This window comes from Mugil cephalus, chromosome 1 (assembly GCF_022458985.1).
Source record: "Mugil cephalus isolate CIBA_MC_2020 chromosome 1, CIBA_Mcephalus_1.1, whole genome shotgun sequence".
NCBI classification, from domain to species: Eukaryota; Metazoa; Chordata; class Actinopteri; order Mugiliformes; family Mugilidae; genus Mugil; species Mugil cephalus.
Window position 1 is genome coordinate 22,205,250 of NC_061770.1, and position 23,118 is coordinate 22,228,367.

At 35.7% G+C, this 23,118-nt stretch overlaps 1 protein-coding gene and 1 long non-coding RNA gene across 2 annotated transcripts; both read left to right on the plus strand.

Annotated features, from left to right (window-relative positions):
- The first annotated feature begins 436 nt into the window (after nt 1–436).
- Nucleotides 437–6,766, plus strand: LOC124996648. Its single transcript, XR_007110880.1, has 5 exons — nt 437–901; nt 1,022–1,119; nt 5,068–5,196; nt 6,364–6,457; nt 6,724–6,766. It is a non-coding gene; the product is annotated as an uncharacterized LOC124996648 (long non-coding RNA).
- Nucleotides 6,767–17,004: 10,238 nt separating this feature from the next.
- On the plus strand, nt 17,005–20,614 carry LOC124996585 (tumor necrosis factor receptor superfamily member 14-like; the record flags this gene model as incomplete). The annotated part of the gene is made up of 6 exons (XM_047569767.1): nt 17,005–17,049; nt 18,325–18,450; nt 18,883–18,976; nt 19,222–19,347; nt 19,588–19,743; nt 20,550–20,614. Coding segments are annotated over exons 2-6 (501 nt in total), but the record flags the coding sequence as incomplete, so codon positions are not given.
- Between the last annotated feature and the right edge of the window lie 2,504 nt (nt 20,615–23,118).

Here is a 23,118-nt window from a genome sequence, read left to right on the forward strand (position 1 = left end):
TTATTGTATATATTGTAGGCCCTATATTGGTATGAATAACTATAACACTATGTTATAGTAATAACAGCATCTGTGTTTATATGGTTTATATGAAATAAAGTTTATACAATTATATTCAGAGAAATAATCAGAAATAATTTCGTCTATTTTTGTTTTAGTAAAAGAACAGAATAGCACTGTTTCTTTGTGTGTGTGTGTGTGTGTGTGTGTGTGTGTGTGTTATGTGATACACGACAAACATCATGTACCTGGACACGGATTCAACATATTCTATTTTTTGGGTATTTATTTATTAATGATTAATTAATTAATTTAATTATTTATGTCAGGTATTTATTTATATTTCATTTTGTCAGAATTTGTGCTCTATACACAGTGTTTCCCACGCACCAACTGTGATACAGGTATATTTCTGTTAATACTTTAACCACAGCAGTGCTCTTTGACCTTTGATTAAAGGTAAGAAGATAAACTTTATGGGCCGAGTCAAGAAATAACATGACCGCATGAGATAGACAATGAATGCTGCCCAATGTGTCCACCTGGTAAGATCCAACTGGAGACTAAAAGTTTCCTCATCGTTTCCTGATGATTAATGTGTGATCACAAGTGAAAACTGCTACTGAACAACTACAATCGATATTTTTTTCAAAACTTGCCTTAATCTGATGTTGTAATAATAATACCAGTTTAAGAGGCAACAGTGTATGAATCTTTAGAGCAGTGCTCTTTGACCTTTGATTAAAGGTAAGAAGATAAACTTTATGGGCTGAGTCAAGAAATAACATGACCGCAGACCTTATTCTTTCGGTTGCATTTTTCTGGTTGTGGTCGTTGGTTTAGCGACGATTACTTGGTTTCTTCTTCTTTTTTTTGTTGGAATGTGGTTCCTACATCGTCGGTAAGTTGTCGTCAGTGGATACTTGAACTTGTTGTAACTCATCATCGAGGATTCAATTTTTTATGTGATCTGTGTCACCTGTGACACCTTTGCTCTAAACATTGTAACTCTGTTTTACAGCATTATGGCCTGTATCAACGTTCACACTGCCACACCTTTGTGTTGAACTAAGGACAGCAACACAAGTAAAGGACGGACCTGCCTGATGTTACACAAAGGTACGAAAATACAAACTAAAACAGAAAGAAGTTGAGTGCACAGACAAACGTCATTTAATATAATCGATTTGTAACAAAACCACGATAACTTTCAAAAGTAACATAAGTAACATCGTTAAAAAGGTTCCTGTTCCTGTTCAGTCAACAGTAGTCCTGGGCGTTAATAATCTACCAGACATGGGACCAAGTCACATATGTCTAAAGTCTCAAGTAAGTCCCAACTCATTTTTTCTTGGGCAAGCCAAGTCAAGTCACCTTATTTAACCTGCACAATCTGATCTTAATAAAGTGAAAAGACAAGATATTAGTAACTTTAACTTAACTTCACTGACCAATTTATCCAACTTGATTTGCATTGTGATCACTGATACCTTTTCACCTTTTCATACTCTGCATATCTGTGACACAGAAGCAAAAACAAGAATGGGATCTAAGTATTATATGGACAGATAGACATGCAACATACAACATAATGTATGGGTAAAAAAATAGCTTGCTCCATATTTAATCATATTTACTTAATTAATTCAGTTTTCTAATCATATTTATTGCTTTAAAGCTTTTTACCTCATTTGCTCAGCTGTTAACCCAAATAAACTTCATATGCTGTTTTTAACTAAAAGTTACTTCATTTTAAAATCCTATTTATTTCATGTACTGTTTTAACATATATTTATTCTATTTTAAATTATATATACTTAAGTTGCTCTATTTATGTCATAATCTGTTTTTAAGCAATATTAGCTGTGTTTTTAGCTTGTAACTACTCCATTTTTAAACCAGTTATTTATTTAGTCCATCTCAAACAGTATTCAGTCAACTTTAAAATCTTATTTACTTAGGTTACTCAGTTTTAACCAAATTTTGGCTAGAAAGCCTGTGAGTCTCACAGTCAATGCAGAGTTTGCCTGATATTATAAGTACAATCAGACTGGAGTAGCCAGTATTTCTCGATCAAATCTGGGCAGTTGTCTGCCTCCAGTTTCAAGAGTTAAGCGCCATGAGGATGACTGACGTTTGCAGTGAGATCAGCCTGCTGCAGCCTGAGTCTGAGGAGCTGAACGTGGCTACTGTACAACATGGCTGTAGTGATTGTTTATTGTTCTACAAACATGTATCATTAATTAATAATGAATTAATTAAAAACGTAATGATTCTGAGTTGGCTGGCATGTCATTTAGCCCATTTACCTCGCTGCTGCTAGTTCATAAAACATGATGAACGGGTCGCACCGTCATCACCACCGTATCATGTCAAGTTAACGTTAGCTACTACTGACTAACATGACAATATTTGCTAGTTTACAAGTACTTGCTGTGCAGAATGACTCTTCAGGTGACGGACAAAGTTTGACGTTGTGTTGTGTCAAATTATTCCGAATTAGGAGACCCTTGTAAAACTTAGTCTTTGAAAGATGTTCAATTCAGCTTGAAGATAACTTCTCTTTGGAGTCTCAAAAAATCATCAGGAGTCAAAGTCCAGAGCACCAGAGTGATCTTTATTGCCGGCAAAAAATTAGAGCAGCATCACAGGACAAAAAATGGTCACCACGACCCCGCTCTGAGGTGCGAGGGCTACTGCCCTCATCTTTTTTTTTTGGGAAGTCACATGTCACACACTTGTCCATCCCCTACATGGGGCACACCCTCACCAGCCCCTTATTTTAACCAATCATACCCTTAGAAATTGTCTTCATCACTGTTGATTAGCCACATGGCTCTGAAGCATTGTGAGCTACTCCAAATACCTTTTCTATTTTGTTCCTCAGGTTCAAACACCTGCATTTACATCAGTAGCTTTGGAAATTCCCTAGGTTCCCAGTTTCACAAAGTTACTCCCGTTCATTTCACACCTTTATCTTCCAGTCCACTCTGTAGCTCAATTTAATAATCAAGTTTATTGCAAACAAGCTAAAGTGCGATAAGCACGACTATCTTCTACATACACACCTGCTCTTGTGAGGAATACAGTAGATATACTTTTGGTTCCAGTGCTCCCCCTTTTTGTTCAGTAGCATATGGTGAAGGCCCATCATATCAAACATCATGTTGTAATCAAACTAACGACACTATGGTCATGCTCATCATTGTAAATCTATCATATTATTATAATCAAACATGATCAAACTAAAGGTATTATTATTCGATATATCAGGATAATCAATACAACCTTATAATCAAACATGACGTCAAAGTCATTCAGCGTGCATCTTATTCATTTATCTTCTTTTTAGCACATCACAGGCTTTAAGATTATTCTACAGTTGTCGTCTGACTGTCTGATATCTTTGTGCCACATGTCTTGCACTCCACTGTCTGTTGTTTCGCTTCATGGTAGTAATAAAGAAAACCATATTGGACGACCTTTGGTGACCCTCCGGCAGACACGGTGATACTGATCTGATATCAGAGGGCGTGTTTCTCTGATACACACGTAAGGTAGCATGACTGACTGACAGGGTATTGATCCAATCATCCCCGCCATTCTCAGCTCATACCGGGTAATGTTTAATATTAATTTTATATTTGTATTAAAACTGAAAACACGAAATCAACAACAGTCAAGTCAAGTCAAGTCATTTCCCGAGTCTTCAACTTCCAAGTCCAAGTCGAGTCTCAAGTCTTTCATTTTTTGTCAATTCAAGTCACTAGTCATCAAAACAGCGACTCGAGTCCAAGTCACAATGACTCGAGTCCCCATCTCTACAATCTACATATCCAAATTATCGATACCAAGGCCATTATCGGTGTCTGATCGATACTAGCGTTGTGAGATCGATACTTTTGTTACAGATCCTCATCTATATGTCCATAAAATGACTCGTCACAGAGTTCATGCGAGTGCAGTTTCTCTCCAAGTCTGTGCGGAGCAGGAGCTTCTCCATCCATAAATGTAGTAAAAGGTGGATATGGACAGAGTCTGATATTCAGATTCTAGTATCACCACATGACACAGCGGACACTGATGCCGTCATTGAAATGTGTCAGTACTGGGAAGAGAAGACGGGATGCAGACTCTGAGCAATTTTTATATTTATTATAACATTGTTGCTTTTGTTTACTTGTTTTGCTCAAATGTGTTACAGACTTTATTTTCTGCTGTTGTTGTGTTGTTGACATTGTCATATTTATATTTTTGTTACATTGTTCCTTTTTCTTGCACTAATGTTTTCTTTTTCTAAAACGAATGTGTAGTTTAAGGAGACTTATTTAAATTGTATTCTGTTAAATACATTTGTACTGTAATTAGTTAAGAATAATACTAATATAGTTTATTTGCCCAAATGTTTGTCCTGAACTTTATCATAATTATAATGAAGCAACTAAAAGTAAAATTACGGAGTTCTTCAATAATGATGATATTTCAAGAAAAAGTATCTGTATCGGCGATACTAGCCCTGTATTTAGTTGGTATCTGATCGATACCAAAATTGCCAGTATCCCCCAGCCCTAGTGAACAGGAGGCTATTTTTATTTCTTTTTATCTGCAATGATAAACTTTAGTTAGAATAAACTCTTAATTCTATTTGAGGCAGCGTACAACAGGCTTTAGAGAAGTGGTACAATACAAAAAAATGTAAAAAAAAACAAACAAACAAACAAATAAGAAATTAAGAAATAAGCAAAAATAAATAATAAATACAATATCAAATGTGAGCATCCAAAACCCATTCAGTCAATATCTTCAGTGTGTCTTTGCCTGTTTTTTTATTTATTTTTTATCTCCATTTATTCCATTATAGCCATTTATTTCATCGCTGGTCTGATGGTATCTCTCATCCGACTGTGAAGCATTTGTCTGCATGTGGTAAAGGTCTAATATGTCACTGAAGGAGCAAGTGTGTCAAAATAAATAAATAAATAAATTAAATAAAAAAATAAATAAAATGTTTAACCAGTGTTCTTGCTTTAAAATGCAGTTTTTATAAACATTTCATTTTACTTACAGATGCTGTTCTCATGTTCAAACTCGTGTCAGCCCAGATCTCATTGAGGTGTCTTCAGTTCAAGACAAAAAATGTTCCTGCTATATGACAAGACTTCAAGAAGAACATCTTTGAGAACTTCAGCTTTTGTGGTAAAATTCTTTACTGCAGAAAATCACAGGATAATAAATGATAAAGCTCCTCCTCTAATCCTCCTAATCCTGGGAGATTCTTTCTATTAGTGGGATAGAAGAAGTGGGGTTGTTCTTCAAGTCCTGTTTACATCTCACATACATCCAACAACTCAAAGTGAACTGGATGTTCTCTGGTTACCCTCTGATCAGATAGAGCAGAGTTCAACCAGTCTGTACATTCAGTAACACTATGTGTTACCCTTTAAAATCTGCTGCGTAAAAAAATTAAAAACAATTTCAACAATAAATGAGCAGGAAAATGAATGAACCAGGACTTGGTTCAAATTAACCCAACCAGCTGTTCAGATATAAATGAAGCCCTTTCACCATCATTGACCCAAAGCAAAACAACCCAGAAATGTATTTATAGTACCTCAAATAACCCAGAAATATGACCCAGCATGAACAACACAGAAATTTTAAGAGACTAATTAGCAAACTCCACTCCACTCCACTACCATAAAGAATGTCTTTATTGTTCGCTTGTACAAGCCTCCTATTATGATCCAGAAATTTATTGTAATGAAAATATGTAGCTGTTGAGGGCAGAGATGGATGGATCAAAGAAACATGGGAGATGATCATTTTTATCACGTCGTTTCTTTTAACTTGTTGTAGTTCTCTTCATGACAGACACGGATCGGGTTCTTTGAAACTGGCGTTTATTCAGGCTTTTCTCCATTCATCTCACCCTCTTGCTTTCATGCTGTGAGAAATAATACATAAACAATAAAATATGTCAGTTCGCAAAACTGACTGCACATAAAATAACAAAGCATAATAATTGCGCTGTGTAAATAATAATAATAAAAAAAAATACAGCAAGAATGTAAAGAAAAATACCTCGTTGGCCGCTTGTCATGAGAAAGGTCCTTAACACATCTTGGGCCATGCTTTGCATCGCAGCGTTATCATTTTGGCTGCTGTAGCAACACAAAGGCAATAACATTAGTTCCAGGCTGAGTACAACTTTGGCCATGAAACAAATTATGTAAATACAATTCAATTAACCCGTTCTTCTTAAACACATAAATTAACATTTTTAACATTTTATCCTGTGACAACAACATATTTATGAATTATTATTAAAGGCAAATATAACGGCATTTACACTTCTTTTCACAGATAATTGTGATTAAAGTCTTGTCCTGTCAAACCTTCACATGTCGTCCTGAAGAGTATCAGATAGACAATGAATGCTGCCCAATGTGTCCACCTGGTAAGATCCAACTGGAGACTAAAAGTTTCCTCATTGTTTCCTGATGTTTAATGTGTGATCACAAGTGAAAACTGCTACTGAACAACAAAAATCCATGAACATTTCTCTATATTCTCTCTTTTATGTCTTGATCTGATGTTGTAATAATAATACCAGTTCAAGAGGTGACAGTGTATGAATCTTTACTTAGCAACATGCTCCTCACTATGATGATTGTGTTTTAACAAGATTTCTTGAACTATAATCTCTGGTTGTCTTCTCAACAGGAAACAGAGTTAAAATACATTGTACAGAGTTCAGAAGCACATCATTGGTTACCTTGGTTACTTGCACTGTTACAGATCACAGCACTCGGTTTATTTAAGGAATTAAATTATGTCTTATTTTATTCACCTCTAAAAAGAAGAAAAGCTAGAGTCTATTCAGTCCCCAGGTGAAGTTCCAGAAAGTCGCTGCAATATTAGCAGAAGAGAAGTAAAAGTGCAGTTTGCATCAGCCAACTACTGAGGCGAACATGTTTTTGATTCACTGTCCCTCCTACATTTAGCTGTGTTTAAAGTAGAAACTTTAATCTGTCTACAAATCTCTTTACCTGTAAACATACCAATTAGTTATGTTTATGTCAGGTATGTGTAGTTTACTGCAGTTGCACAGCCACCCTACTGTTGCACATATTTGAAATTTAAAAGGTATTAAGAGTATTTGAACTGTGTGTTGAATAGCTCAATATTGAATGCAAAATGATGATAGTAATGTATATTTATAAATAGCATGAATCCAAGTTTAATGTAGAACACATATAATAGGTAGGGGCGTCCCTGCTTAATCTCTCCATCAGTTTGGGGTCCTTGGCCTGAAAACGTTGAAGACCCCTGAACTAGAATCATTGCTTGAACCAGTCCAAAGATCTCCTGCCTGTGTGACGTCTGTTTGTGCTTTAAGTGAATGTGTTTCTCTCCTCAGGTCGATGCTGTGTCTAAACAGATAAAATAAGGGAATGAAACTCTCTAATGTAATCTGTTCTCTGTGGACTACATTTGCTCCAGAATCCAGTTATTATACATTTGGATGCCGTCAAACTTTATTCACAGAGAACAGAAAAGAGAAATCAGTGAGATCAACTACTGGCTAAGAACATCCTGCTTCAGTCACATGAACACCTGCTGACACAGAGACACTTTATTTTATTTGGAATATTTTTTTATGGTCACTGATTGTAGTATAACAGGACTGAAAGCTGTTGATGCCTTTGCACGTGGAAGCACCTCATATGCTTATTTCAATTCCTGCTGTGTCTTAATGTCACTGTGTTATTTCAGTTAAAATAAGCTTGCTTGTCTTAATAGCTAGTAGACAGTTTGTGACTGTATCCCCTGGCAAAAAAGTTGAGCATTCACAAGTTTTATCTGTATTTTATGAATAGTTTATTAAATAAAAATATATTAAATACATATTTGCTTTAGAGCTGCGAGTCCATGGGTTTGAAAGTGTATAAAATATGTGTTTACAGGAATCAGGAAGAGCAGAACAAATGGTATAGCTAGTGATGTTTTGATCACATTAATGAATATTCTTTTATTTGAAAAACAAAAGTAAAAAAGAAGTCAAGCAAAGTGAATTTAAAAACACTGGCTCTAAAACTCTAACTCTAAATCATGTCACTGTATCTATGTCGGTTCAGGATTAAAAACATGAATATTCTGACATGTACAGTATTTGTACCAGCTCACAGAGGAATAAAGAGCAATGAGAGGCTTTAAAACAGGTAAATGTGAACATAAAAGAATTATTGTTAAGAAAAAGAAGAGTATAGCTCATGTTGACATACTGGATTAATTTTAATGAGGCATAATGATTCACATCCAACAAAGAATGTATTAAATGATGACTGGAAGCATAATGAAGACAAAGGTTTCTGATCATTTATCTTTTTATTCCACACAGAACTGATAATATTAGGATTGGAGTGGATGGTGGGAGTAAGATAACAAACACCAGTTTCTTGGAGCTTGCCAGAAGAACAGATCTGATGAATTAAGTATTTCACACGTTACATAGCATGGGAGGAAAGAGACCATCTAATAGCTTCCTCTGGGTCCCTCCTTATGTCGGCGTAGAGGGGAATGAGCAGGTAGACATCTTGGCTCAACAAGCAGTGAGAACTTCAAGTTCCAAAAAGTACAGGTGCAGCCAGGATCTGAATTCACTCAGAGCCTCAGGTGGGTTCATTCTTTTCTAATTACAATGAATTTTGCCAATATATTTAATATTATTTTATGTGCTGCATGTTTTGTATGTGTTTTCCCTACAAAGGTAATGGAAGAATAATCCATCTGCACCAGTTCCAGTCCATCTTCCACCGTCTGATGGTTCAGTATCAGTCAGACCACGTGGTGGTACAGGACTGTGTCCCTGTCTGCAGTGGACATGTCCTCTGTCCTCTGACAATATTTCAGCTCTGAGGCACCGAGGATGTTTTCGTGCTCAGGGAACACGATGAGGAGACACCGTTCCATTGATAACCATCATTCAAAGTTGTTGTCATTGGTTATGTCCACGTTCCTTAAAGGCTTCACCACATCACCAGACCCACTTCTCTGACATCACAGAGTGGCAGAACAAGAAATATGTTATTTAAAACTGTGGTTCAATGGGCTCAAACCCTTTGACCAAGGAATAGATAAGACAGGTTAGATAAGATGATTATGTTAGACTGAGTAGTTAAGATGAAACAAGAAAGACAGGCTGTAGATAGAATATAGATATATTTTTCTTCAGTTTGTTACAGATATCATTGCAAGTCTATATGTGCATTGTATATATTGTAGGCCCTATATTGGTATGAATAACTATAACACTATGTTATAGTAATAACAGCATCTGTGTTTATATGGTTTATATGAAATAAAGTTTATACAATTATATTTAGAGAAATAATCAGAAATAATTTCGTCTATTTTTGTTTTAGTCAAAGAACAGAATAGTACTGTTTCTTTGTGTGTGTGTGTGTGTGTGTGTGTGTGTGTGTGTGTGTGTGTGTGTGTGTGTGTGTTATGTGATACACGACAAACATCATGTACCTGGACACGGATTCAACATATTCTATTTTTGGGTATTTATTTATTAATGATTAATTAATTCATTTAATTATTTATGTCAGGTATTTATTTATTTTTCATTTTGTCAGAATTTGTGCTCTATACACATTGTTTCCCACGCACCAACTGTGATACAGGTTTATTTCTGTTAATACTTTAACCACAGCAGTGCTCTTTGACCTTTGATTAAAGGTAAGAAGATAAACTTTATGGGCCGAGTCAAGAAATAACATGACAGCAGACCTTATTCTTTCAGTTGCATGTTTCTGGTTGTGGTCGTTGTTTTACCAACGATTAATTGGTTTCTTCGTTTTTTTTTTTTTTTGTTGGAATGTGGTTCCTACACTGTCGGTAAATTGTCGTCAGTGGATACTTGAACTTATTGTAACTCATCATCGAGGATTCAGCTTTTTTATGTGATCTGTGTTTACTCTAAACCAGGGGAGTCAAACTGCTTTTAGTTCAGGGGCCACATACAAAACAATTTGATCTGAAGGCGGCCGGACCAGTGACACAATAGCTTATTACCTGGTAAATAACGACAGCTCCAAATGTTTTCCTTTGCTTTAGTGCAAAAACGTACAGCTACATGTAATGAACAACCGTAAATTCCTGAAGTGCAAGGTTCAAGTGCAATTTCTTACTTTATCGAAAGTTTTCAGTTGATATCTTCAGTGTAATTTTTGCAAATTCATTCCACGGGCCAGATTAGACCCTCTAGAGGGCTGATCTTGTCTCAACCTTCACACTGCCACACCTTTGTGGTGAACTAAGGACTGCAACACAAGTGAAGGACGAACCTGTCTGATGTTACACAAAGGTACGAAAATTCAAACTGAAACAGAAAGAAGTTGAGCGCACAGACAAACGTCATTTAATTTAATCAACCTGTAACAAAACCACAATAACTTTAAAAAGTAACATCGTTAAAAAGATTCATAATAAAATGAATCAACACAAGTATATTTTGCTCGTCCAGCTCACAACAGATGCAGTTAGCTAGCTCTGGCTAGCCACTCTCTGACGATCTAATCAAAGTGTCTGAAAATGTTGATGTAACTGTGCACCTGATACCAGACCCTGGTGTTCTCAACTCAAGATCTGATAAAGCAACAGTCTGATCAACACTTATTTTATGCTGCAGGACCTGCAGAACTGATTCTCTCAAGGAAGATTACTTTGACCCTTAGACCAGCAGACAAGACCTTGCAGGCCCTGACAGCCCACCACTGGCAAACTGACTCAAACCCAACTTGAGAATGCAACTTTTATTTATTGTTCATTCAGCAGAGAGCAGCTATGACCATAAACTAGAAGGTAATGAAGAGGACTGTAGGAGTCTATGAATGATTGCTGTAGAACAGACAGGAGGCTTTTTATCTTTCTGCAGTGACAAACTGCACATGAGCTTTAAGAAAGAAAGAAATAAGGAATTCAGCCAAAACCCATTCACTTAACATCTTCAGTGCGTCTGGGCCTGTTGCACAGCGCAGGCTGTGAAGACACCGAACAAATAAGCTGTGTACTAACAGAACTAAAGTCTGACATTGAGCAGCTGATTGAGAGAATAACAGAAGTGTGGAAATCTGTCGTCAAAACAGCCAAAGGTGACGACTTTGAAAAATCTTATATGAAATAAAAATAAAGACAAACCCTAGAATGAGACGTTTTGTCCAAACTTTTAGTGATATTATTTTTATTTTTTCTATATTTGCACTGGTCAGATGTGACAGTTTTGTTGTACTGATGTAAAATGATGCATCAGTGTAGGGACTTAAACCTTAGCTATAAATACATTTAATTAGATTCAAGGATACAGATCACAGTAAGAAATACCCAGAGGTCAGTACCAGTGATATCTGGTGGAGTTATGAATGCATAAAGTTCATTCCCAGTAAGAAGATAAACCATTGGGATAAACTTTATGAGCTGAGATAGTATAAAGTCACTGGGGCTGAGCCAAGAAATCACATGACCCCAGATCATTTTCTTTCGGTTGCATCTTTCTGGTTGCATTGTACCTCACGATCGAGGATTCAACTTTTTTATGTGGTCTGTGTTTACTCTCAACACTAACTCTTTTACAGCACTGTGGCCTTGAACTAAGGACTGCAACACAACTGAAAGACGGACCTGCCTGATGTTAAACCAAGGTACTAAAATACAAACTAAAACAGAAAGAAGTTGAGCACACAGACAAACGTCATTTAATTTAATCGATCTGTAACAAAGCCACGATAACTTAGAAAAGTTACATTGTTAAAAAGGCACAAGCCATGTGTCCGTAATGCACCTTTTACTAATGTTTAAATATTATGTGTTTATATACATACATATTATATAGACTGCATCTTGTTTTGTGTATTTATTCATTTTGTCATTTGTGTGGGCAAACCGACTCCCTCCCTACGTAAGAATGCAACATTTATTTATTGTGCATTTATCAAAGAGCAGCTGTGACCATGAAGTAGAATGAAATGAAGAGTACTGCAGGGACTGAATGGTCCTGTTGAGTCAACAGTAGTCCTGGGTGTTATTGATCTACATATCCAAAGTATCGATACTAAGGCCATTATCGGTGTCTGATTGATACTAGCGTTGTGAGATCGATACTTTTGTTACAGCTTCTCATCTTTATGTCCAGAAAATGACTCGTCACAGAGTTCATGCGAGTGCAGTTTCTCTCCAAGTCTGTGCGGAGCAGGAGCTTCTCCATCCATAAATGTAGTAAAAGGTGGATATGGACAGAGTCTGACATTCAGATTCTAGTATCACCACATGACACAGCGGACACTGATGCCGTTATTGAAATGTGTCCGTACTTGGAAGAGAAGACGTGATGCAAACTCTGAGCAATTTTTATATTTATTATTACACTGTTGCTTTTGTTTACTTGTTTTACTTAAATGTGTTACAGACTTTATTTCCCATTGTTGTTGTGTTGTTGACATTGTCATATTTATATTTTTGTTACATTGTTCCTTTTTTTTGCACTAATGATTTTTTTTCTAAAACAACTGTGTAGTAAAAGGGGACTTATTTAAGTTGTATTCTGTTAAATAGTTTTGTACTGTAATTAGTTTATTTGCCCAAATGTTTGTCCTGAACTTTATCATAATCATAATGAAGCAACTAAAGGTAAAATTACGGAGTTGTTCAATAATCATGATATTTCAAGAAAAAGTATCTGTATCGGCGATACCAGCCCTGTATTTAGTTGGTCGATCGATACCAAAATTGCCAGTATCCCCCAGCCCTAGTGAACAGGAGGCTTTTTTATTTTTCTGCAATGATAAACTTTAGTTAGAATTAACTCTTAATTCTATTTGAGGCAGCGTACAACAGGCTTTAGAGAAGTGGTACAATGCAAAAAATGTAAAAAAAAAACAAACAAACAATTAAGAAATTGAGAAAAAAGCAAAGATAAATAATAAATACAATATCAAATGTGAGCCTCCAAAACCCATTCAGTTAATATTTTCAGTGTGTCTTGGCCTGTTTTTTATTTATTTTTTATCTCTGCCATTTATTTCATGGTTGGTATCTCTCATCCGACTGTGAAGCATTTGTCTGAATGTGGTAAAGGTCTAGTTGTCACTTCCTGAAGGAGCAGATGTGGCAAAATAAATAAATAAATAAATAAAAAATTAAATAAAATGAAAAAAATTAAAGAAACAGTTCCACATGTCATGCATAATTATTATAATGTGAAGGTATATATCAAGAAACATAGTAACAGCTGAATGGAATATGTTTTGCTTTTAGCAGACTTTGCAAAATAGTGAAGTTGAAAAGAACAAAAGCCTGATATTGATCAGATGACTGAGAGAACAACAGAAATGTGGAAATCTGTTCTTGAAACCAAAGGTGGCTGTTTTGAGGAATCTTATATGTAATGAAAGAAAATCCCTAGAATGAGATGCTTTGTCCAAACTTTTAGTGAAATCTAGTGAATGTACCCTGTTTTTAATACATGCAACTGTAACTATAATGTTTAACCACATCTCACATACATCCAACAACTCAAAGTGAACTGGATGTTCTCTGGTTACCCTCTGATCAGATAGAGCAGAGTTCAACCAGTCTGTACATTCCCTCTAAAATCTGCTGCGTTAAAAAATAACAATTTTAACATTAAATGAGCAGGAAAATGAAAGAACCAGGAGTATCATTTAACTGTGTGCTCTTCAATTAAATGTTTATTCACTGAGGATCTTCTGGTTGTGTGATGTCTCTACAAATGTTTGTGTTTAAATCAGTGTGTTTCTCTCCTCAGGGTGAACCTGTGTAACCAGTCTAAACTCTCAGATGAAATCTGTTTTCTGTGGACTACATTTGCTCCAGAATCCAGTTATTATACATTTGGATGCTGTCTTCACAGAGAACAGAAAAGACAAATCAGTGACATAGAGACAGTTAAACTGAGTGTGTCTGTCTTAATAGATCAATAGTTTGAGACTGTCCTAGTCTGACCTGTTAAAACAGGTAGAACATTGACATGTGTTTATCAGTGTTGTTTAGTACCATTAGATTAAGGTTAATACTTAACCTTTCATGAAACACATGAAGATTTTCTATAATAGAAAATGACATTAAATCTAAAAGAGCTTTGTAAATGTGTTACATGCTGAAGTGTCCTTGAGCAAGACACTGAACCTCCAGTTGCTCCCAGTGTGTGTGTGTGTGTGTGTGTGTGTGTGAGTGAATGTGTAGATGTGTCTGTGAATGTAAAAGCTCTTTGAGTAACAATGGGAAGAAAAGTGCTATATAAAAGCAAGACCATTTACCATTTACCATTCACTATTCACTATGACGTTTCTACAAATGAACAAGTGCTTTCTGCTTTAATTAAATGTGTTTCTCTCCTGAACCAGTGACATGTGAACTGTTCACTACAGAGTAAATGTGCTCCAGTATCCAGCTGTTATAAACTTATAAGCTCATTCTTATGTTTTGTTGTTTGGGGAAGAAAATACAATTCTTACTAAGTGCAATTAATATGTCTGAGAGCACTACTGTAAAGAAATCTAATGTCTGATCTTCTTAGGAATTGATTTTATTATTGCAATATTTTTTTCTTATACTTTTGTTGTCTTCATGTTTGTATTGTGGATACTGGTGGTTGTATGAGTGGTGTGAGCCTTTGTTGTTGTTATTATCTTTTCTATCTTTGCACTGGTCAGATGTGCCAATTTTGTTGTAATAATGTACAATGATGACAAAATATTTTAATGTTTTTTAAACTGTTCTGTTATATGTGACTTGTGTTTACTTTAAACACCGTCACTCTGTTTTTCATCACTATAGTTTGTCTCTACCTTCATACTACCAGAGTTGTGTTGTCAGTACAACACAAGTTAAGGACAGTGGTGTCTGATGTGTCATGAAGGTTAACGTATAGGACTGGGTGATACTGGGAAGTTTAACAAGTATTCATGAGCACCTTGTTCTAACCTTTTTTTAGCTCTTCAGAACCAAGCAGATCTCAGTGATCTGTTAAAGTTTAAGTTTTGAATTACCGTAGGCTAAGAGGCTAGAGAGAGTGTAAACTATGAGGAGTTGTGAGCACCTGTGTGTATGTGTGAAGGTGTGGTTTTTGAATCACCGTAGGCTAACTCACAATTCTTTGCATTGTTGATAAAAATTCCATACGATTGTTTTAGAAAAACAGTCATTCGTGCAAAATAAGAAAAAGAAACAATTTACCAAAAATATAAATGTAACAATGTGAACAACACAACAGCAATGGAAAATAAAGTCAGTAATAGTAGAAAGTTGAGCAAAATAAGTAAACAAAAGCAACAATGTAATAATAAATATAAAAATTGCACAGAGAGGGAAATGTTTGCTTATTAATTTTCTATATCCTGTGTAGTTGTCTTCTCTTGTGAATATCGACGCATTAGAATAACAGCATCGGTTGTGTGATACTGCTGTGATGTTAGGATATCCACCTGTTACTACAGGTGAGGATGGAGAAGCTCCTGCTTCTGTGACGAGTAATTTGCAGGACGTATAGACGAAAAACTGTAACAAAAGTATCTCAGTACCCTTGGTATCGATACTATCAATATTTAGGTTGATACGTCCAGACCTACTAACGTATAAACAACGTTAATAGGGCTTCAGGGAATAAATAACCACCTTTTTCCCCTCAGAGAGAGTGTAAACTATGAGGAGTTGTGAGCGCCTGTGTGTATGTGTGAAGGTGTGTATGAGTGTATGTGATTGTAGGGGGCTTGTATAAACAGTCCTGCTGTGGAACCGATGACACTGATTTACAACAGTAAATACACTTATGTGCACCTTGAAATATGTTGTAAATAGTTATTTACAGTTGTTCATTGTTTTCTTAATGCTATTACAAGTTCAATGTTTCTTTCTCTTTTATGAATGCTTTCTGTTTCTGTTACACTGAGACATAACTTAGTTACATCAGCCTGTAGCCGGGCTTGTCCTGACCTATGACCACAAGTTCCCGATCAAGATTAGTCCTTTGCTGTAATATAACCCCCCATAAAAGTTGGGTAATATTTGATAAAAAAAAAAATACGGCATCAAGTTCAGTGGAACGTTAATCTTCCTCCTTTCTATTGCTTCAGTTTTGGTTGCACCTTAATACTCAATTAAAATCCACACGATCGCATTCTTATATCTGCTTTTTATGCAGCAGTAGCAAACAGCAGCAGTTGTTCGGTGTGTGGCTGTGTAGTGTGCGTGAGTGAAAGTGTATATGCTTGTGAGCGCCCACAGTCTCTCTCTCTCTATATATGCAGGACTTCATATTACAATGCAAAATGAGGCCACAGTAAGTCCAAATGTAACAGAAACAAAAACAGCCTTGAATTTCAAACATCAAATCAGGTCTCACAATCTGTAGGTTCTCTAAATGTAATAACACCACCAATATTTTTCCTATGTTTCTTAGACTTTAGGGTAACTGAAACTGTGTAGTACACACTAATACACACTAGATGGAGCAAAGAGCTCCAACAGTCTAATGAAGGTCTTTCTAGGTTTAAATAAGATGGACTTTGCTCAGTTGTCCTTTAACATGGATTATTTATCCATTTCAATACTTTGAGGAAGCAGGAACTGCTCAGACTAGGCCTGTTGTAAACCTAAACACCATTAAAACATTTCAATTAGTTTTACCTTAAAATAGTTTAGAAATTAAAAAATCAAAAGGTTCTGTAGACAGACAATGATTTTTTCTACTTTTATTTAACGTGCAGAAAAAAAGCTGTGAAACCCTTGAGCTCTTCACATGACACAACTGAAGAATATGCTCCCACCTCTAGAGTACAAGCTGATGGAGTGACAGCGGCCAATCACAGCGGAAAACTAGGAGAGCCAATCGGAGAGCGTTAACCTGATGTTAAGGGCGGGGCATCCCCGCCTTCCACCTCACCTGTATCGTTACCAGCATTGCTTAGAAGTCCCGGAACAGATCCTCCAGAAGGAAGGGGAATTGAACTCTCAGGACAGTTTTAGGTAGGGTGACTTTGTTAGTTTTCTTTAAATTATAGTAAAACACATAAAGTCAAGACAGTAATTGTGGTACCATATGAAGGAAACGGACTTTTAAATCTGAAGATTATTTTGTTGCATTTTGACCTGTCGTTGTCGGTAAGTTGCACGTAGGAGACACCTGTATTAAATCTGACACACCATCGTATGTTTTAAGTGAACTTTAGCTTGACTAATCACCAGCTTAACTAGAAACTAACTGTAAAACATTACAGTCTAATTTTAGTATGTCGTGACAACGTTGTGTTGTCGAACAAAAGAGTACACCTTAAAGTTACTGTAACATAAACAACCACCGCTAAAACGAAACACACCTCCATTTTGTACAGTAGGAGGTATCAGCTCTCAAACAAACGTCGTTTTAATTTTGTTTATATCAAAACTGCAACCAAAACTCAACTCAAACCATATCTTATTTATCTGTCTTTTGTTTGTTTGATAGTTTTTTAATGAAGATGGCTGCCCCATTGCTGATAGTACTGTATGTGTACGTGATGGACATCCCATCTATCTATCTGCTTTTCAAAATGTTTTGTAAGCAAACCCAAGAAAACGGTTTACTGGTTAACTTAATTAATTTTTTGTGGTTTGTTGTGCATGGGAAGTCAGCTATTTCCTCTTACTTTAGGATTACATTTTGATTTATTTTGCATTTAGCATAGAGCAGATATGACCATGAACTAGAAGATAGTGAGGAGTACTGTAGGGACCGAAGGAGCAGGCTTTTTATTCTTCTGCAATGACAAACTGCACATGACTTTTAATTAGAATGAACTCTTAACTCGATTTGAAGCAGCGTACAGTTTGCTTGGATTAGAGGTAAAATACAAAGAAAAGAAAAATCATAGAATAATGAAATGAGCAAAAATCTGAAGCCTGACATTGAGCAGGCGATTGAGAGAATAACATAAATTAGCCAAGGTGTCTTCAAAAGAGTCGAAGGTTTAATATAAGACATAAAACATGTTAAGGTTTGCTTAATACTTGTTTGTTATGTAATTCCTTCTTTGTTCCTCTATAGTTTTGATGTCTTCTGTATTAATCTATGATCTAGAAAATAATAAAAAATACAGAAAAACTACTGAATAAAATGTTGTGTCCAACGTTTTAGTGAAATCTATGAATTGAAACTCAAATGTATAGTGAAATTTACACTGTTATTGATACATGTAGCTGTAACTACAGCCAGTGTTCTTGCTGGAAAATGCAGTTTTTGTAAACATTTATTTTTTCTTACAGATGCTGTTCTCATTTTCAAAATCACCTCATCCCAAATCTCATTGATGTGTCTTTGGCTCCAGAAAAATGTTCCTGCTATATGACAAGACTTCAAGAAGAACATCTTTGAGAACTTCAGCTTTTCTGGTAAAATTCTTTACAGCAGAAAATCACAGGATAATAAATGATAAAGCTCCTCCTCTAATCCTCCTAATCCTGGGAGATTCTTTCTGTTAGTGGGATAGAAGAAGTGGGGTTGTTCTTCAAGTCCTGTTTACATCTCACATACATCCAACAACTCAAAGTGAACTGGATGTTCTCTGGTTACCCTCTGATCAGATAGAACAGAGTTCAACCAGTCTGTACATTCAGTAACACTGTGTGTTGTTATATAGAAAACTCACACTACAAATTAGCAACAATTTTACATTGTGTTAAGAAAAGACTGTCCTCTCATAAAGAATTCCATTAGTATTTGCTTGTACAAGCCTCCTATTATGATCCAGACATGTTGTATTATAAAGAAACATGGAAGATGACTGTTTTTATTTCGTTGTTTCTTTTAATTTCTCTTCACAGATAATTGTGATTAAAGTCTTGTGCTGTCAAACCCTCACATGTCGTCCTGAAGAGTATCAGATAGACAATGAATGCTGCCCAATGTGTCCATCTGGTAAGATCCAACTGGAGACTAAAAGTTTCCTCATTGTTTCCTGATGTTTAATGTGTGATCACAAGTGAAAACTGCTACTGAACAACTACAGTCGATATTTATTTAAAACTCACTTTCATCTGATGGTAGTAATAATAATACCAGTTTAAGAAGCAACAGTGTATGAATCTTTACTTAGCAACATACCCCTTACTATGATGATTGTGTTTTAACAAGATGGCTTGAAATTTGTGTCTTTTCAACAGGGAGCCGAGTCGAAACAGATTGTACAGAGTCCAGTGATACATCATGTCTGCCCTGCATGAGTGGAACTTATATGAATAAACCTACTGGACGTAGAGAATGTTTCCAATGCACCAACTGTGATGCAGGTACATTTATGTTAATATTATTTATTTATCAGTAGAAATGTTTTTAATATTTTTCCACATTAACATCCACTAGTGAATTTTAAATCAGATGTTTCCTATGAATTCATGAAGTGAAGAGACTATTGTGTCACATTTTGTAAAGTTGTTCTAACCACTGAAGGTATCTTTAAATCAGAAACAGATTAAACAGAATAGGAGTTTTGTTTCTGCATGTTTTGTAACTTCCATATGTGTTGATAGGTTCTGGTCTGAAGGTAAAGACGTCATGTACAACAACATCAGATACAGTTTGTGAACCACTTGAAGGATTCTTCTGTACTGACTTAATAAAGGACCAATGTGAAGCAGCACAGAAACACAAGGACTGTGATCCAGGACAATACATCAAGGAAAAAGGTTGGTTTTCTAGTTTAAATCAGCACAAAGTTTAAGGAAACTGATCTTTGTGACAGTTTACTCATTAAAGCTCCACAAAGATCACCAAAGTGTTCTAAAGCTCTTTGTAGTTTCAATCAGCTGGACTTTGCTCAGTTTTCCTTCAACATTGAATATTTATCAATTACATTTTGATACTTTGAGGAAGCAGAAGCAGACTAGATCAGTTGGCCAATTGTAAGCCTGCACCATTCTTGGACATGGTGATTTCTGACCAGTAGATGGAAGCAAAGAGCAACAAAAGTCTAACAGAGTCTGTTTGTCCACATTTACTGATGTCGTGCAGAGTGATGGACTGACTTAGACACGATGAAAGGAAACTAATCTTACACTCTTCAACAGTTTTAACAAACCATCAACATGATGTTGCTCAGTTGTCCTTTAATATTTATTATGATACTTTGAGGAAGCAGAAACTGCTCAGACTAGAACAGTTAAACATTTGAATAAATCTTAAGTAAAGTAAAGCCTGATGGTGTCACCTGAATATTTCCTGTCTTTGGTTGTCTATATATGATGTATATCATCTTACAATATACCAACATTTTAATGAATTAAAATTAATTAAAACTTTAATTTGCAAAGAAATGTTTATCATTTTAATGAAGGTTAAACATGACATGTTATACAAAACCAATCTAGGTCATGTTTCTATGTTTCTTCATAGATTAATAAACCTCATTCCAACACATTATTTCCTCATGAATTCATCTCTTCATACTTTAGACTGAACTAGTTTCATCTTCCATATAATGTTGTGTGTGCAGGTACATCCTCCTCAGACACTGTGTGCTCTGACTGCAGTGATGGAACATTTTCAGATGGAACATTAACATCTTGTCACCAACACACACAGTAAGTAAATCCTCACATCACACATGGAGACATGTTTGATGTCTTATTACATCAGTAATATTCTCTATAAAATGTCTCTTTATTGTTCCAGATGTGAATCAATGAACCTTCAGCTGAAAACAGCAGGAACTAAGTCAACTGATTCTGTTTGTGGGGAACAAACTTCAAATGATGGAGTTCTTGCAGGCAAACAAACTTCAAATGTTGAAGTTATTGTGGACAAACAAACTTCAAATGTTGGAGTTCTTGCAGGCAAACAAACTTCAAATCATGTAGTAATGAAAGACATAGAAATTTCAGATGTTGGAGTTACTGTGAGCAAACAAACTTCAAATGATGGAGTTACTGTGGACGAACAAACTTCAAATGATGGAGTTCTTGCAGGCAAACAAACTTCAAATGTTGAAGTTACTGTGGACAAACAAACTTCAAATGTTGGAGTTCTTGCAGGCAAACAAACTTCAAATCATGTAGTAATGAAAGACATAGAAATTTCAGATGTTGGAGTTACTGTGAGCAAACAAACTTCAAATGATGGAGTGACTGTGGGCAAACAAACTTCAAATGATGGAGTTACTGTGGACAAACAAACTTCAAATGTTGGAGTTCTTGCAGGCGAACAAACTTCAAATCATGTAAAAATGGAAGGCTTGAAAATTTCAAATGTTAAAGTTACTGTAAGCAAACAAACTTCAAATGATGGAGTCACTGTGGGCACCATCACTCCGGTGGTTGTTTCAGTCGTTCTAGTAGCAGTAACAGTATTGTACTACTTAAAAAGAAAGAACAAATCTCCAGCAGGTAGGTTCCATTTATAGCAGTAAAACATTCTTCTTGTTCATGTTTTGTCACATCTTTGATGATGTTAATGTTTTCTGTTGAGTCATGACAGTGATGGTAAATATGTTTTTCTCTGGTTTTATTTAGTTACAGACAAAAACAATCATGCAGACAACTTCATAGAGGTATGTTTATTTCTCACTGTTACAGATCACAGCACTTGGTTTATTTAAGAAATTAAATAATGTGTTATTTTTTTCTTCAATTCTTCTAAAAAGACACTTCTACGTACACGACAATAAGTGGAAGAATGGATGTCATTGTCAGAGCAGTAGGAGGTAAGACAACTGTTTGCTCTTTAATTAAATATTTATTCACTGAGGATCTTCTGGTTGTGTGATGTCTCTACAAATGTTTGTGTTTAAATCAGTGTGTTTCTCTCCTCAGGGCTAACCTGTGTAACCAGTCTAAACTCTCAGATGAAATCTGTTTTCTGTGGACTACATTTGCTCCAGAATCCAGTTATTATTCATTTGGATGCTGTCTTCACAAAGAACAGAAAAGACAAATCAATAAGAACAATTTCTGGCTCAGAACAGCCTGCTGACAGTGACATATACTGTAGAAGTTTTAGAAGTTTTGCATGTGTTATGTATGAATGGTGACTGATGCCATATTAATAGATGAACTGTACTGATGCCTTTGCACACCACATATGCTTGTTTTAATTGCTGCTCTCTTGATTTACTTAATAGACAGTGCATGGCTGTCCTGGTTCTACCCGTATCCCTTAGCAAAGTTAAGCTTTAACATGAGTTTTATCACTAAATTATTAATAGTTTTAAAAATAATAATAATAATACATGAAATATATATTTGCACATATTTAAAACTATAAAATGTAAATGTAAACATCTAATCTTGTGCAAGTGTTAACATCTTCTGTCTGAAGTGTGTATAAAAAAGTGTATAAATATGGGTTAATAGGAATCAGGAAGAGAAGAACAGATGTTATAGCTAGCAACGTTTTTAATCACATTAATGAATATAAAGTAAAACTCTAGAAGTCAAGCAAAGTGAATTAAAGCACTGTCTCTAAAACTCCAACTCCAATCACATCACTGTATCCTCCAGTACTGGGCTTTTAACTGGTCTCAAGGTTAGAACAAAAACCCACGGTGAGCTCTCATTTTATTAAGGCCCAGGCCTGTTTGTGTTGCATTTCTTTATGTATGAAAAGTGCTATATAAATAAAGTTTGATTTGATTTGATATTGTTCAAAAATACTGTATCATGACATCATTTTCTCCAAAGATCCGTATACAGGGTGTGCAGGTGCAGCGGTTTTTATCCCAGATAAATAAATATACATGAAGACAAAGGTTTCTGATAATTTGTCTTTTTATTCCACACAGAACTGATAATATTAGGATTGGAGTGGATGGTGGGAGTAAAATAACAAACACCAGTTTCTTGGAGCTTGCCATCAGAACAGATCTGATGAATGAAGTATTTCACACGTTACATAGCATGGGAGGAAAGAGACCATCTACTAGCTTCCTCTGGGTCCCTCCTTATGTCGGCGTAGAGGGGAATGAGCAGGTAGACATCTTGGCTTAACAAGCAGTGAGAACTTCAAGTTCCAAAAAGTAAAAATGAGGCTAAACCACATTCAGTCCAGCAAGAGCACCGAGACAATAA